This window comes from Melospiza melodia, chromosome 3 (assembly GCF_035770615.1).
Source record: "Melospiza melodia melodia isolate bMelMel2 chromosome 3, bMelMel2.pri, whole genome shotgun sequence".
In the NCBI taxonomy this organism is placed as follows: Eukaryota; Metazoa; Chordata; class Aves; order Passeriformes; family Passerellidae; genus Melospiza; species Melospiza melodia.
The window spans coordinates 108301541-108317164 of record NC_086196.1 but is presented as its reverse complement, the minus strand read 5'-3'; the positions used below and the strand labels follow the sequence as shown (position 1 = coordinate 108317164).

General features: G+C 41.8%; 1 protein-coding gene across 2 annotated transcripts in view; it reads right to left on the bottom strand.

Annotated features, from left to right (window-relative positions):
* ISM1 (isthmin 1) overlaps positions 1-15624 on the bottom strand; it is a 42133-nt gene that overhangs the window by 11287 nt on the left and 15222 nt on the right. For both annotated transcript variants that reach the window (XM_063152536.1, XM_063152535.1), the window contains exon 2: positions 8441-8677. In XM_063152536.1, the coding sequence (XP_063008606.1) occupies positions 8441-8677 (237 nt within the window). The remainder of the gene's footprint in view (positions 1-8440; positions 8678-15624) is intronic.

Genomic DNA, 15624 nt, shown 5'->3' with positions numbered 1-15624 from the left:
TGCATGAAACCACACTTTGTGGCAGTGATGGGAGCCAGCAGCTCCTCTGACCATTGCTGAGTGAGCCACTTGCTGCAAAGCCCTTTAAAGTTGGTTCTTTTGTCGTGCTGGGAGAGCATAATGACCTGTTATGGTCAACCTGTTTATGGTTTCTAACAGAAGCCCAGAACCAAAATTCAGAGTTTGCTGCCCAGTTCCCTCTCAGACATCATAAATGCAGTATCATTCTGCATAGGAGCAACCTTTGATTATTGCTTTCTGTGCTGAACAATGTGTAATTGTAAAACTCTTGGATAAATACTGTGTGTGCATATAGGTGGCCATTTAGGTAGAAGCAGAGACTCTCCACCAGAAACCTTGGCTCTGTGAGTCATGCAAGCATTGCCTGGCCACAGATAGATCATAAAATGCTCTGATGTTTCAGGGTAATATGGTTCAGTGATTACACTGGACTGGCTAAACAACCACAAGTGATTGTCAGATGTATCTATAATGTTTAATAGGTACAGAGGCATTTTCAGCCTTTCAAGATGGTACACAATGAAAATCAGGTTGCATAAAACAGAAACAATACACTGTTATGCTAAAAGTAATTTACACAGCTCTGTGGATGTGCATTGTACATAAAAGATTAGTTTTATACAATTGGTATTAGTAAAATCACAAGACACATACAAGGAAAAGAAAGAAAAGGTCACAGCTATCTGTGATCCAGGCTGTGACATGGGAAGCAAAGCAGAACTGTTGTATCTTCAGAGCTGCAAACACAAACAGTGCCCACACATCCTTTCTTTGGAGACAGGAGATTTTGGATCTATTATTTCATGCTTTGCATTTTACCATAGACCAGGCCATTGAAATGAAAAAACTTGGAGGCTACTAGGAAGCTCCACTGGGAAAAGAGCAAGAGCAAGGGAAAGTACAGCTGTCAGCCTAATGGCTCCTTTATACAAAGGGTATTTCACTCCCAGCCTAAATATGGAATTGGAATGGGTACTTCATTAAACCTCAGTTTCTACAGACCGAGAATGAAAATGGATTTCATAAGCTTGAAAACATCAGAGTCAGTTCAGGGATTCAAAATTGTTACCTCTGTCCAAGCAAAACAAGTTTTCACAATAAATGAAAGGAATTGGCCTTACTGAGCAGCAGACACTGCCAGTGGTGGGGCTTTAGTACTCCCCACCTGGAAGTCAGTACAATTCTAGTACTTCAGCAGCAAGTATTTTTAGGACCACACTAACTCTCTGAGCAATGACTCAGCAAAGTGGAAAAAAAAACCCCCTCTGATTTAAAAAAATGATAATTGCTCCATATGCTTTGATAATCTGTAGCTGTATGAAAGTCAATCAGCATGAACTGGCATTATTTCAGCCAAGGACAATCTGAAGAACCACAAGGACTTGATTTTAAATAATGATTGATGATGCCAAGTCATCTTAAGGAAAAGAAGGTTTGCAGGGACAGAGAAACGTCTGCTGAGCTTGGTGAGGAAAGGCAGGTGGAACACACACACTTCCAGTGGAACACACACACTTTCATACAGCTACTTACTTCCAAGACTGGAATATCTGTGCAACCAGCCACTTCAGTCTGTTTTTATCTCTGAGGAACCTTATTAGAAAGGCCTCTAAAATGAGTTTCCCGACACACAGCCAATTTAAAAACCAAAAACACCAAAAGCAAAATCCAGTGTGGTAGTCTGATACATATCTATGTTCCCCTCCGCACTGCTTTAAGATTTAATTACCAAGGTGTTTATTGTTGAATAAAAATCATACAGTGAAAGAAATTCTGTAAAGAATCCTGGGATTGTCTGAACTGCCACTCTTGGAAATCAGAAGCCAACTTCAATTGACTTTGGTGTTTTCAGGGACTTGGCTTAATGGACCTTCCAGAGGCACAATCCTAGTAATCCTTCCTCCACTCTATGACCCAGAAGTTAGGGCAGAATTGTGAGAAGAATTGTGTGCTGTTTCAGTGAGAAATTGCTCCCTTATTCCATTCTAAAATTTTGAAAAATGAGCTTTCACTGTGTTCTTCCCAGTGCTCACAGATAGACTTACAGTGTTAGCCCATGACTGCACTTACACATATGCTTGTACACATACATGGCACTGAAATATGTCACTTGTGTGATCAGTTTCTATATTGGGGGCTGTTTATAAAAAGGAATAAAGGAATCAGGAATTAGAGAATAAAGATCAAGAACTAGAGTAATACAAACCAGGCGTTTAGAGAAGCTCTGGAAAAGTTTTCATACTGTGTAAGTATTCCAACAAAAACATGTTCTCTTAAAAATTAAAAAACAGATCTGGTTTAGCAGTTCTATCTTGGAGCCCATTTTAGAGGCTGATTTCTTCTTCCAGTGATTATCAAAACTGTAAAGATTTTTCTCAAACTTCCCAAAATGTCTGTGGTAACATAGTCCTTGTATAAATCCACAGTCATCCCCAGAAGTATTCAAACCTAAAATAAAGCCACTTCTTTTATGGTTGTATGAGCTAGGAATAAGGGCATTCATCTGAAAACTGTTAAAAACAATTGGCGTAGGCACATTAAAACAACAGATTTGCAGGCAATTTCTAATGAAACAAGTGTATCATGCACAGATGTCTCCAGACACCAACATCCAATTTTCTCCTGGCCAAAAATATACAGAAGATAAATATTATCCCAGCCTGCTAGAGTGCACAAAAAGTTCTGTGTTCTTTGTCCTGTTTACTGAGACAATGTTTCTGAATTCACTTTACTGGTGTAAACATTGCCCTAAGTGACCAGAAGATTATGTTTCAGGAAGAAGTATGTTTGCGATGTTGTGCAAGCAGCAGATCCTACAGCCTTTCTATCCTGTTTTTTTTCAAGCAATCGATGCAAATTTTCAATAGAGAACTTGCCATTCTGGGTAAGACAGCAATGAGGTAAATATATCAGGAGAACAGGAACAAGTTCAGTACGAGATTGAAATGGTACATCTGGCTTTACATCACATAATTTTAATTAAAATGCTATCAGCAGTGGCAATAATTTAGTTCTGGTTGTGTCATGTCACTTAGAACAGTTTTCTGGACTTGAAAAGTGAGGGTCCCTGAAGATTTGTTGGGAGCAAAGAAGACAATGTGCCTTGAGACCTGAAACTTCTATTTGATGTTGTAAATCCAATTTGGAATCTCTGATGAACCCCAGATATAAAAATGTGTTCCAGCCCTGAATTCTGCATTCTGCAGTGAGCTCTTGTTACAGCATGACACAAGGAAACCTGCACAGTTCTGGTGTTGGCAGGGGTTTAACCTTGGCACCCTGGACTTTCTGCCCACACAAGGCTCTGCAGCTGGAACACCCTGCAAGCTCCTGCAAGGCTCCACTGTGCTTCCAGGGCTGCACCTGGCAGCAAATGCTTTGCTACTACCTCAAGGCCTTAAACCTTACAGGCATTACAAGAAACAAGCACTACTGGAGCCCTCTGCCTCTTCCTGTGCTAAATTGGAGATGAGACTGGTAGGGCTGGTCAGACACTGTTGAGTCTTTTGTGACAACACCAAAAGGGTGCTGCTTTCCAATGCACTGAAACCAGCAGCTTCAAAGGATAAATATAAATGATAGCTAAAAAGTTCATCTAATAAAATACATGAAAAGTGACATTGTGATGCAGGTGGAGGTGAGGGAAATGGCCATGGGTGAACCTGGAGAGGAGCTGAGGCCTGCAGCTCTTTTTTCAAAGCAGATCACACAGCCTTGTTTCTCTGTAGTTGTGTATGTTTGTGTAGATGTGTTTCTAAGAGAAGGCAGTAACCCAGTAGGTATCAAAGAGAGAAAATAGGTAACGAGTAGATAACACAGCAAACACAGCAGCACAGGAGTGGTGTGGCTGGTGAATATGGCCACAGGCCTCATGGCAAATGGCAAAGACCAAGCAGGCACTAACTTTTTCTGCTTTAAAACCACTCCTGTCAATTAACATGGTTATCAACATGGTTTTAAACAGGAATCCTACCTGTTTCTGTGCAGTGTTCATCTAGAACACATCACCTCATCAAAAGTTTGACACATACATTACAACTGGAGCTCACTCAACTGGGCTTCAGCTCTATTGGTCATGAAGCTTGACCAAGACCTAAGTTCAGTGAGGAACATTATTATTAACAAAATGCCCTTATTGCCCTGCAGCTGTGACAAGGCTGGATAGGGCTCTGAACAACCTGATCTAGTGGAAGGTGTCCCTGCCCATGGCAGGGGGACTTAAAATGACTGGATGATCTTGAAGGTTCTACCCAACCCACACTTCATGGTTCTGTGAGTTTTCCCTTTTCTGCTCATTTTTCATGGTGTCAAGCACTGCTGGGGAAGCAGCAAAGCAGTGCCACAACAGAGGAGAACACTCCCTGACCCTGTTTCAGCACACAAACCTGGGAAGCCACTAATAAAAAGAAAAGGTGAGGGACAAGAGCAAGAGTTCAACTGCAGGTTGAAACATCTGGCTCCAAACAGAGGGTTGGCTGCTGAGAGGTTGTAGAGGCTGTTTGGAACAGACAAGAAAAACCCATCAGAAATGGAAAACAGACAGGTTCCTGTACACCTCCCATGTGACTTCATTCTGCTGCTCAGGGGAAAGAACAATTCTGACTTTGAGTAACCTGACCAATTACAGGGTCTGCATAGGCATCCCTTGGCTGGTCTGTCAGACAAGTGCAAACCTAGACAGCAGGGATTTTCCATTTGTGAAAGGAACTAAAAAATAGTGTAATCAGTTTTTGTAATCACCTTCTCATCTAGAAGTCTTCCAGGCATTGACAGAATCGTTAAAATGACAAAAAAGAAAACAAAATACCCCAAACCAAGCAGCCATTCTGTGCCCACTGTGGTTACTCTCAACAACTAGTGTGGAAGCACAGCTGAAGCATAAAATGCCACTTTAAATGACGGGAAATTTTACAAGGCTACAACACCACAGGAAGGCCAGCAAGGGTTGTCCTGGTCATGTATGCAAAGAGTCACTTGGATTACTGCAGCTCTGCCTGTTGGTTCTGAGGGTTTTCTAGAGACAGTCTGCTGTACTTACATTAGCATCTAATAAATATGGCAGTACCTGGGGTAGTCTGAATTCCTCTGATGGTGTTCTGATACTCATTTTTAGTTCATCATTAAAACAACACATACCAGGGCATGATACAGCAAGCACCACCTTACAGGACCCAGAGAAGAAATGGCCCTAAAGAGAACTCACTCTTTCCACCTCCATTTTTCAAAGAATTTTATGCCTCTTTCTTGGATTTCTAATTCCCAGGTATAATTTCCATTAAAAAATGTTATTTTTGGTTTATGCAGTAGAAGGAAAAAGAGGTTTTGAGTCTTTGAGAAGAAAATGTGGCCATTGTGCTATCTTAAAACAGAGGCTGTTTTCTCCTATCAAGCCTCTCAGTCCTAGGCGGACTCTTTAAATCAACACTCCCAGAATTGTAACTTACAGATCTGGGAGGCATTGTGCAAAAAGAAAAATAAGCATCAATTCTGTTTTCACCTGCCAAACAGCCGATGAGAAATTTACAAGTCAACAAGTGTCTCTATTTCTGTTCAGGTCAGTATAGTACTGTTTAACAAGGAAGAATTCACTATAATCCTGTTTTTTCATAAAAGAGTAGGCCAACTTTTACAACCTTTAGGCAAAAAAATAAACTTTCTCTGACTCTGTAAGGAATTAATGGGAGTTTTATGTCCATGAGGCTTGACCAGCTGTAAGGGTGTCAAACAAGAACTTAAAGAAGCTTTGTGTACTCACTATTTACTCACCTAAATAAGCAGAGTAAATTCAGAGCAAATAAAATGCAGAACTTAGGGAGCCTCTTTCTGAAAGGGCTCAACCTTGTGCATAGGGATCTGGGATCAGTGTTGCCCCTTTCCAGTTTACAGGACCAGTCTTCCCAGTTCTCAGAGTCCAGCAAAACTGCTGACAGAGCTGCTGACATATTTCCAAGATTGGATGGTGGAAAAAGAGGTCTTAGCAGCACCAGCAGTTACCATGAAAACAAGCCAGGGAACTGTTTCCATCTCTTTTATCCCTGTGTCTGAACTTTGTATGCTGTCACTGCTCAGGAAAGGTTTTTGTTTCCTCCTGTCCTCCTCTGCAGTTTACATACTGTTCAAATAGTGATGTTGCATCATTTGCCTCACGCCACAATCTGGGGTCCCTTCAGCTTCCAATCTTCCCTTCTGTCTTAGGTCACAAGATGTGAGTGGGGGTGTGTATTCTACTGCCATCTGTTAGGGGTGGGGCAGTTCTCTTCTGTTCATTGGGCAGTTTTCTTTATCTCTCCCACAGCCAATCCTCCCACCTGTTGTTAATGGGCCATTGAGTGTCACTGCATGGCTGATAAAATCCCATCATCCCATTGGGAGATGCTCCGCCCAGAGGGAGGAGCCAAGCATTCCTACCTGGATATAATCTGAGGTTTGGAACACCACACCAGCCTTTTCCACTGCATTCCCAGAGGAGCAGCCCTTTCCCACTGCATTCCCAGAGGAAGACCAGGCCTACCTACACCTCCACTGGACCTTCAGAGGAAAACTCCACCCTTCTCCAGGATCCCTACTCCAACAGAACCACACCTGGAACATTAGGAGGGCTGCAGCCACCATTTAATGGGACTGCTAACACCACCCTGACCCATAAGCTGTCAGGTCATATTCTGACTCTGTCAGTGTTGATTTTTTTTTGTACTATTGCACTTGTATTTTAATTTCCCTAGTAAACAATTGTTATTCCTATTCCCCTATCTTTGCCTGAGAGCCCCTTAATTTCAAAATGATAATAACTTGGAGGAAAGGGATTTACATTTTCCATTTCAAGGAAGGTTCCTGCCTTCATTAGCAGACTTCTGACTTTTCAAGCCAAGATACTTTCCTAAAGCTTTCTGGAATGGTTCTCCTAGCACAAGAGATATGTTCCATCACCACATGTTGAACATGTTTACTCCCTCAGCCTGTCAAGTATTAGACCTGCCTTTGAACCCAAATCTGTGAGACTTCTTAATGGCCCAACTCATCTATGGTGAATGCAAGGGAGTGATGCTGTGGAGGCAGATTCTCCTCACCCAGTTATGGGTAAGAATCATGCACTGGTTTGGGTTGGAAGGGGTATTAAGGATCATCTAATTCCACCCCCCTGCCATGGTCAGGGATACCTTCCACCAGACCAGGTTGTTCAGAGCCCCATCCAGCCTAGCCCTGAACATTTTCGGAGATGGGGCAGCCCAGCTTCTCTGAGCCAGGGCCCCACCACCCTGAGAGTAAAGAATTTCTTCCTGAAACTACTAGCTAAAACTACTAAACTTATCCTCTGCCAGTTTAAAGCCATTCTCTCCTGCCCTATCACTCCATGCCCTTGTGAAAAGTCCCTCTCCAGCCTTCTTGGAGGCCCTTTAGCACTCGAAGGTGCTCTAAGGTCTCCCTTGAGCCTTCTTTTCTCCAGGGTGAACATCCCCAGCCCTTTCAGCCTGTCTCTAGAGCAGAGGTGCTCCAGCCCTCTGGAGCATGCTGGCCTCTCACCAGCAGATCTATTACATCTTTATATACATACTTCTTAGACATATCAAAAGGATGGTAATTTTGTGGGCTGGGGGACTCTAAGAAGCCAGGAATTAATTTAACCAGAAAACCAGATCTATTAGGGCATTGTTTTTATAAGCACATCTTAGGCAGAAGAACATTTGAATTTATTGTTTTGGTTAAAAAAGACTGCTTATTAATGCCAATTTTGCTTTAATGCTCTGAATTAAAAACAAATCACTCATTTTTTCCTCTTTCCAATCCTTGAAGTTTCAAGATGCAAGTGGCTTGTAAGAGACCGTTCCAAACCCAAGAACTGTTTGAGGAATAACATATAACAAAGTTTTTTGCAGACAACTTTTTTTATACTACAAGCAGCTGCTACGGAAATTAAGTCTCACTTCCATACAGAAGAATGCATTTTGAGCTGAAACTGAAATACTTGTTCTCTGTTAGCCTTTGGTGACAGTTGCATTTTATAATAGTATACAAAATGCAAATCTGTTCAAAAATTTTACAACAGTAAATTGAAGGCAGAAATTAAAACACCCATTTATTTTCAGTGAAGGCAATATGCTCCAAAATGGCAATCACAAAGATGGGTTTAGTATCACAAGCAGGTCTACATTGATCTCCATACTTATGCAATCAACAGTATCCAAGAAGAAATTCAGAAAAAAATTGCAATATGTGCATTAACTTAGAGAGAAAAAGTATGCATTATATATATTTAATATATAATACTGTATTACATTATATTGTACTATATAGATTCTCTGTTGGTAGAGACGGATTGTTCTGGCTGTGCATCATGGAAACCAGGCTGAAAGTTGTCTTGGCTCAGTAAAATAACTTTGTGTAAGTTATAAAATGGTCAGATATTAACATAAATTTGTACCTGAATGTTGGGATTCTGCCCATTGATATCTGCTTTGGACAGGTCAGGGAAGTTTGGGAGGTCCAGGAGAAAAGATCTGGGTCCATCTCTCTGCAAGGCCGTATGCCCGCTCTCCTGCCGGAACTGCTCCTTGGGAAAGGGCCGGTGGGCAGCCTGGAGATTGGGGTATTCTCCTTGCTCCGCGGGGTTCAGGGTGAAACTGTCTTCAGGAGAATGGTCCTCTGCACTCAGTGTGCTCTGGGGAAGAAAAGCAAGGCCCAATAATGACAACTGAGAGTGTGCAGTCCTGCCAGAGCCCCCATCCCTCCAGCCTTACAGCACCCAGACCCACAGCTCACTTCTGAAACACAGATCTGTAACCAGCTGACACAAGATAAAACTGAGTCACACTTGGAGACTTCAGTTCTTCCAGGCTCCTGAACCGTTCCAGCCTTGTGATGAGCACCTACACGTGGACACAAGCATCAGACTTAAACCTAGAAACATGAGGCTCTGAAGTAACCTCTGGGAAATCAAATTGTACCACATTAAACATGTCCCTAAAAATGCTGAAAGGCATCCATCTTAAATCATTTGAGTTTGCTTTGTTCCAAAGCTAAGCAAAAACACTGACTGTTAAGGCCATGTTGAAATTTATGGTATTAAAAGATCCTACCGCTGAGCTGGCAACATCCCCTTCTCTCCCCTCAGTCTGCAACAACTTCCATCTCGTCTCTGTGTTCCTCACCCAATTCCTCTGGTCTTGAACATCTGAACCTTCCTTCCTCTGGGATCTCATTTTCATGTTTGCCTAATGGTGGGATTGAATTTCACCAAGCTGTGGGTCAGCGGTTAATGCCTTTGTTATTGTTGAGCGTACTTCTGGGTTTTGTAGTACATTGCAGCAGGCTGCCTCTGAACCAGTAGCACTGCTGCCACTGCCTTTGACCTCACCAAGGAGACACATTTAGTACCAAAACACTGGCTCCCTGGGTTAGGACTGGCCTGGGGGACTTGGGGGAAAAAACAGCACAGCAGTCCAATCTTCTTATGGCTACAAAAAAAAAAAAAAAAAAAAAGAAAAAGAAAAAAAAAAATCATGGGGTAGATTCCGCACAGGTTTTGGGTTTGACTCAGCTGAAAAAATTTTAGCTTGAGGTCTTAGTATGACTGCCTGGGGAGTTTTTATTTTCAGTTCATAAAGAGACAGCAAGCATGGAGAGGGTAAATGTTAAAGACCTATCTTTTAAAACAAGCACAATTAAAGTGGAATGGCCACATGTGGTTCTGGCTCTACTGAAGCATATTTTTGCCAGCGTTTCTGGTTAAACGCAATCTCTATCCAGCTCCCCTGGTTCAAATTAAGCCCCAGCATACCTTTAGCTGAGCTTTCAGATAGATAACAGCTCCAATGCTTTTTCTTTTATTTTGTGTTTATTTGCTTAGAATGTTCTAAATTGACCTTTAAAGGGATGTTAGAATAAAACCTGTGCACATTACAGAAAATTGTTCACTGAGTTAAACTAAGCTTGAAGAATTAATCTTGGACTAAGTGAAATTGCCTCAAGTAAAAATGAAGGTAGTTCTCCTCTACCCTCCTCACTGCACGCTATTTGTAAAGAGCAAAAGCAATTTATCAGAATTAATATTGTTGTTGTATTGTCATTCCCAGAATAGTTACACTCTGAAAGTGCCAAGAGAGTAATTTTATACATTTATCTACAGCACAGATGTAGAAAAATTCTAATCTGTGAGATGTAGATAAATTCTAATTCACCAAATTCTGAATTTAGTGTATGTGTGCAGTGCTAAAAATGTGTGTGCTCCTGACAGTCTGCTCTGCTTGAAGGCTAAATCAGGCTCTTCTCTTTGCTGGAGACCAGGAAGGACTCTCAGATGCCTTTGGTGGCCCACCCATTATTCAATACAAAGTAGAAAGCAGATCACACAGCAGGAAGCTCTAGGAAATTAAACTGACGGCCACTTAGCTAACTTTAGGTTCCTCACTCATATGCTGCTGCTTTAACTTAACACTTTTCAGTTAGAATTTAACATGCTTGGTGCATGAGGATTAAATGGCTTTTCAGTTATGTCTGACTAACAACAGGGCGTAATAGTGCTGTGATTAAATTGCTTCAGTTAGGAGGAACAGGAAAAATGTGGTACTCAACTATTTTTAGTGGGGTATCATGCCCATAATCTTACCTTTATTAAAAATAAAGTAAGATTTTATTAAAAACTTAAAAAAATCTCACATAGAATTCCATCCTTTCCCTATCTGCCTGCTCCTTCAGGAGCATCCTGCTTCTCTCCACATTAACATACCACGCAGCTAGAGCTGGCCAAGGCCTTTGGAGACCCAGATTTAAGTCTCTGGCCAGACTTGGTGTGTGATCCTGACAGGTCACGCTCTGCTGGTGCCTTGGTGGGGATAACAGCACTTCCCCTCCTCACTGTGATGTTTGCGGGGAGCTCAGCAACTACAATAATAAGGGCCATATAAAAAGTTTTTAATAGTGTCAAGCAGATGGAATATCACATGGAGTTGGTTAGGAAATTGTCATGGTGAAGTAATGACATCAGGCTGATCGGGCCCACTACCAAGCTGCTTGGGGCAGGGGCTGTCCTTAATTACAGACCCAGCAAGATGGAGCTGCTCCACATTGCAAAGGGAAACAGAGAGGGGACAAGATAACTGCTCCATCTCAGGGGTTGCTGCAGGCAAGGGAGCAGGATGGACCCCTCTGCTTGCCCAGGGCAGACCCAGAGACCCCAGTGGCACATCAGGGACACATTTCTGATGGCAGCGACTGCTGAGCCCCCAAGGTGGGATGTGGAGCTTGACTTCAAGGGCAGGGCTGGATAATGCCTGGCAGGAATTACCCAGGTTAAACAGTGCTCTGCCCAGAGGCAGGGCTGTCCCTCACAGCCCCTTCTGCACTGGGAAAGGACTTTAGGAGCTCTTGGGCCTCTGTGTTGTACTGCAAGTGGAAATGCTCAGTGTGTGTGATCGTTCCAGTTATCTGCTCGTGGTACGATGAGTGAGCGGACATTTGTTTCCAGTTAATAAAATGAAGAGATTGTCCATTTTTTTAGGAAGATACTTCTTGGTGTCATGTCTCAGCTGACCTGCAGTATTATTAGAAATGTGCATTTCTGGTAAAAAGATCAAAGAGGCTGCCAAAAATAAAAGTGAGCTTGAACTGCATGTGAAGAGAAGACTGTGCTCACCCTGTGCTACTGCATTAGCTCTGCTAAGGCTCTTCCAAGACCCATCTAGCAGGAAAAAGTTTGTCCTTATTGCAATGCCAGCATCCTTTCTGAAGAAAGTAGGGTTTGTGTTCCAAAGCTAATAGATGAAATTTGATTTTTTTTTCAAGGGGGATATTCTTCTTTCCTTACTTTTACGTTATTTCCCATGTTTATATTTCACACTGTTTATTTTTAGGTGTACACAATTTTATTAGTGATGCTTTTGGGAAAGCAGTGTTGTTTGCCTTCCTTTAAAAGCTATGTCACTTCATTCAGAACTACTGACTCAGTTTCTCTGAAGTTATGACATTTCTAATTCAGGCACACTGGTTTCTTACTCAAATGATGCATCTGCTCTAAATATTTTAAGATAAAACACTTTTACCCTCTTAATTTAAAAGGATTATTCACAATGTTTGGACTTTCCATTAAGATGATTTTGAGAGGTTACTCATACTGTCTGTAAGCTACAGTTCTGCAGGCCCCATGGGATCACATAATTATAAAAATTCCTAATACAAAAACAGCTTAGGATTTTTGAGGGTTCCAAGTGTGGACAGTATATGAAGGCAGGAAGATATAGCCCATTCTTATGGGTTGTGTGACAAAGCAATGAAATAAACCCTTGAGAGAGGATCTGACACATTTTTTGCATTACAGAATAACACACCTTGCAATACCCATCTCTGAAAAAGGGAGGGCAATAGGTCAGCATATATCAAAATGTTTGTGTCCATCTATAAACCACAAAAGAAGAGCAATTCACAGGATTTTGTGAGGATAATTTTCAGTGATCTATGTGGGACTTGCACTATGGCAGGGTTTAAGGCTCCAAGGGAAAGCCCTGCACACAGGAAAAATGTTCTGCCTGATATTGCAGGTTAACTCTCCAATAATCAGAGTTGTATTTTAACACCCTCCTAGGCCTTCCCATCATGTTTCTCCCTCTGTCAGAACAGACATGAGAGCAGGGAAATGTACTGTTTCTCTTCCCCACAGAGAAGCTAAATAGAAATGGGAACTTGTAAAAATACCAAACTAGGGGAAAAGGGAATTTCTCTGCAATTTTGGCAAGTAAGGAGTCCATCTCTCTCCCCTCTTCCTTATTTTAATACCATTTCCAGTTCTGGAAAAAACAACCAAGACAGAGAGTAAGTGAGGAATGACTGTAAATATAGAAAATATTCTGAAGCAGTTGCTCTTTCTCTGCCCTTCATATTTATTACTTTCCTTCACTCCCTGCTTGCCAAAGCATAAGCACACTTGCAAGCACTGCTAATTATGGAGTTGAGAGGATTTTAGAAAACTGATACAATTTATATTCTAATAGCTCCCAGCCAGTAAGGGAATCTCTTACTAAATCCCTGCTGCAGCTACATTGCTTTCTTATTTCTTGTATACTCCTTTGAAATATCTTGTAAAATGATCTTGACAAGAGGTCCTGAATTGAAAACCGAGGGTCTGTCACTGCACTTTCATGATGCACCTGTACAGCATCTTCAATCACCAGCAACAAAGAACTTTTATTTATTAGGAAACTTCACAGATGCTGTATTGCTATCAGAGACAAAATGAGGCCTGAGGCCTTCACAGAAAACCATTATGGCCATTAGGAGTGGTTTCATTTCCCACCTGCCCAAACAGATTGTTTTCATTTTGAAGGCTGTTGTGGGTTTTCAGGTTAGTGCTAAATGATCACTTTAAAATTAACCAGTCTTGGGAGGCTGAGTAACACACCAGGATACTACATGAGACTCTTACAGGCACAGATCCAAGATGTGTAACAAACCTGGGTGATCTAATTCCTGGAGTTTATTTATGTTTTTCATCTATCAAGAGTACAAACAGCACCTATTCAGGCACGTTAAAGGAGCAGGCAGTGAGGGTAACAGCTGAGAAACATTATCAGAGACACACAGAGAAAGATTTCTTTTATGATTAATGCCACATACAGTCCAGGCAGTCAGACAGGAAGTCAGAGCAGAGGGGTGTTACATCAACCACTCTAAGACATTTTAATTTTTCCTTAAAATGAGCTAGCCCCTCACTCACATATACCAGTAAAGGGAAAAACTTTATCTTGAGAAAACTGCACAAACTAATTGTTCCAATAACAGAGTGCATTTTAGATAATCACTGCTAATAAATAACTTGAAACAGATGGTATTGGCTTGTATATACACAATTGTTTTCACTAAGCAGGTCCAAAATACAGAATCTGCTTTAAACATCATGCAAATAAAAGATGAATCACTGATAACAGTTATAATAGAAGGATAATAACACTGATAATAGAAGAATAATGACAACAATAATAAAGTTCTGTTAATCATGGTCTGTGTTTTAACAGTTCTCTATTATTCTCCAGGAAAATTGGTAAAATGACAGTGTAAGCAGTTCTAACTTGCACTACACCTGCCTGTGTGACTATGAGGCCGTGGACAGACTAAATCCAGCCACCACACAGTGCTTTGCTCTGAGACACTGGAACTTCAGGGGCTGTATGGCTCTGGAAGAGATTCTGTCTCTGTGGAGAACAGGATGGAGTCACAAATACTGCTGCAAGTCAGAGGCTCAGGGCAGACATCAATCCACAGTCACTGTTGAAGGAATGGTCTTTGTACATGCTGGCGCCAGTGGCAAAGTGAGGTGCTTGGGGTGCCCCAGCACACACCCAGCCCATCCCAGCTGGTTGTCTGCCTTATGCTGAAACAGCTCTCAGGAGCATCTCAAAGCATCTGGGCACATTCATCACAGAACCACAGCTTTTGAATTTTAGGCTTTCTACACTATAAACTTGTCTGCGCAGCCCTCATGGCTACACAGAAAGTCCTGATGACTGAATGTGAGGCCAGGACATGTGTTATGGCTGCAGAGATCCTCAGGCTGCAGGGTTGAGGGCCCCTTCACATCTAGGAGGTACCAGAGAGCTCTTTTGAGGCACATGGCTAACACTACATCAGTACCCTCTGCAGTGGAGGAAAAGTCTGTTGTTGCCTTGTTGAACCTTGTGAACTGAAACCTCCTGAGTGCCAGAGCAGCTCTAACACCATTCCTTCCCTACTGAGGCAGTTTATTCACTTATAATCATGAAGCTTTGGTCCATCCTAACACCATTCCTCCCCTACTGAACCAGTTTATTCACTTGCAGTTATGAAGCTTTGGTCCATCCTTCACTCAGATTCTGCTTGGGAGTTTTTCTGTCCCCTCCACACCACTGGCAAACAGTGGCTCCACATCTGAATGGCTGTGGCAGACAAGATTTTTAACTCTGGGCTTAAGGAGAAAACCAACCATGTTATACTCAGATCTTTTTGCTACATGTTGTGGACACACATTTCACATCACAGCTATTTTTTGTGCTCTGTTGTTTGGTTGTGTTTCATGCTTTCATTCAGCTGGAAAATACAAACAGCATGGTTCAGCTTGGAGGTGAAGAACTGCCAGTTTGTATAAACACTTTGATAATAGAAACTTGGTGGTGATTACAGCTCAATGTCTGCTGGAAAAAAAACCAGAGGCCCTTCAGCAAATTTTCTAATGTAGTGCAACACTGGTGCTTTGTTCTTCAGCATATCTGCTCAGCCATCCAGGGGACAGCCAAGCACACAGAATTGAATTGTGTAGGGTTTTGACAGATGCTCAGTGCCAAATTTTGCTTCTAGTTAACAGGTATTTTCAGTTGCCTAAGCTGCTGATGAACATTAAGCTATTCTTCATGACTCTAAAGATCTTCCCTGTAATCCCTGCCTGGCTGAGCTCTCCACACAGGACTAAATCAGGGTTTAGTGGCTGAAGAGGCAAAGGTACAGCTGAAGAGTGGCCCAAGTATTCTACACGAATGACCTGTGGTGCCAAAATGCAAATTCTTTGAAATTTCTAATTCTTTTTAGGCCTTATTAAAGACTTGCATCAAATCAGCAGTGAAATAAAGCTATAAAATAGAATTTACT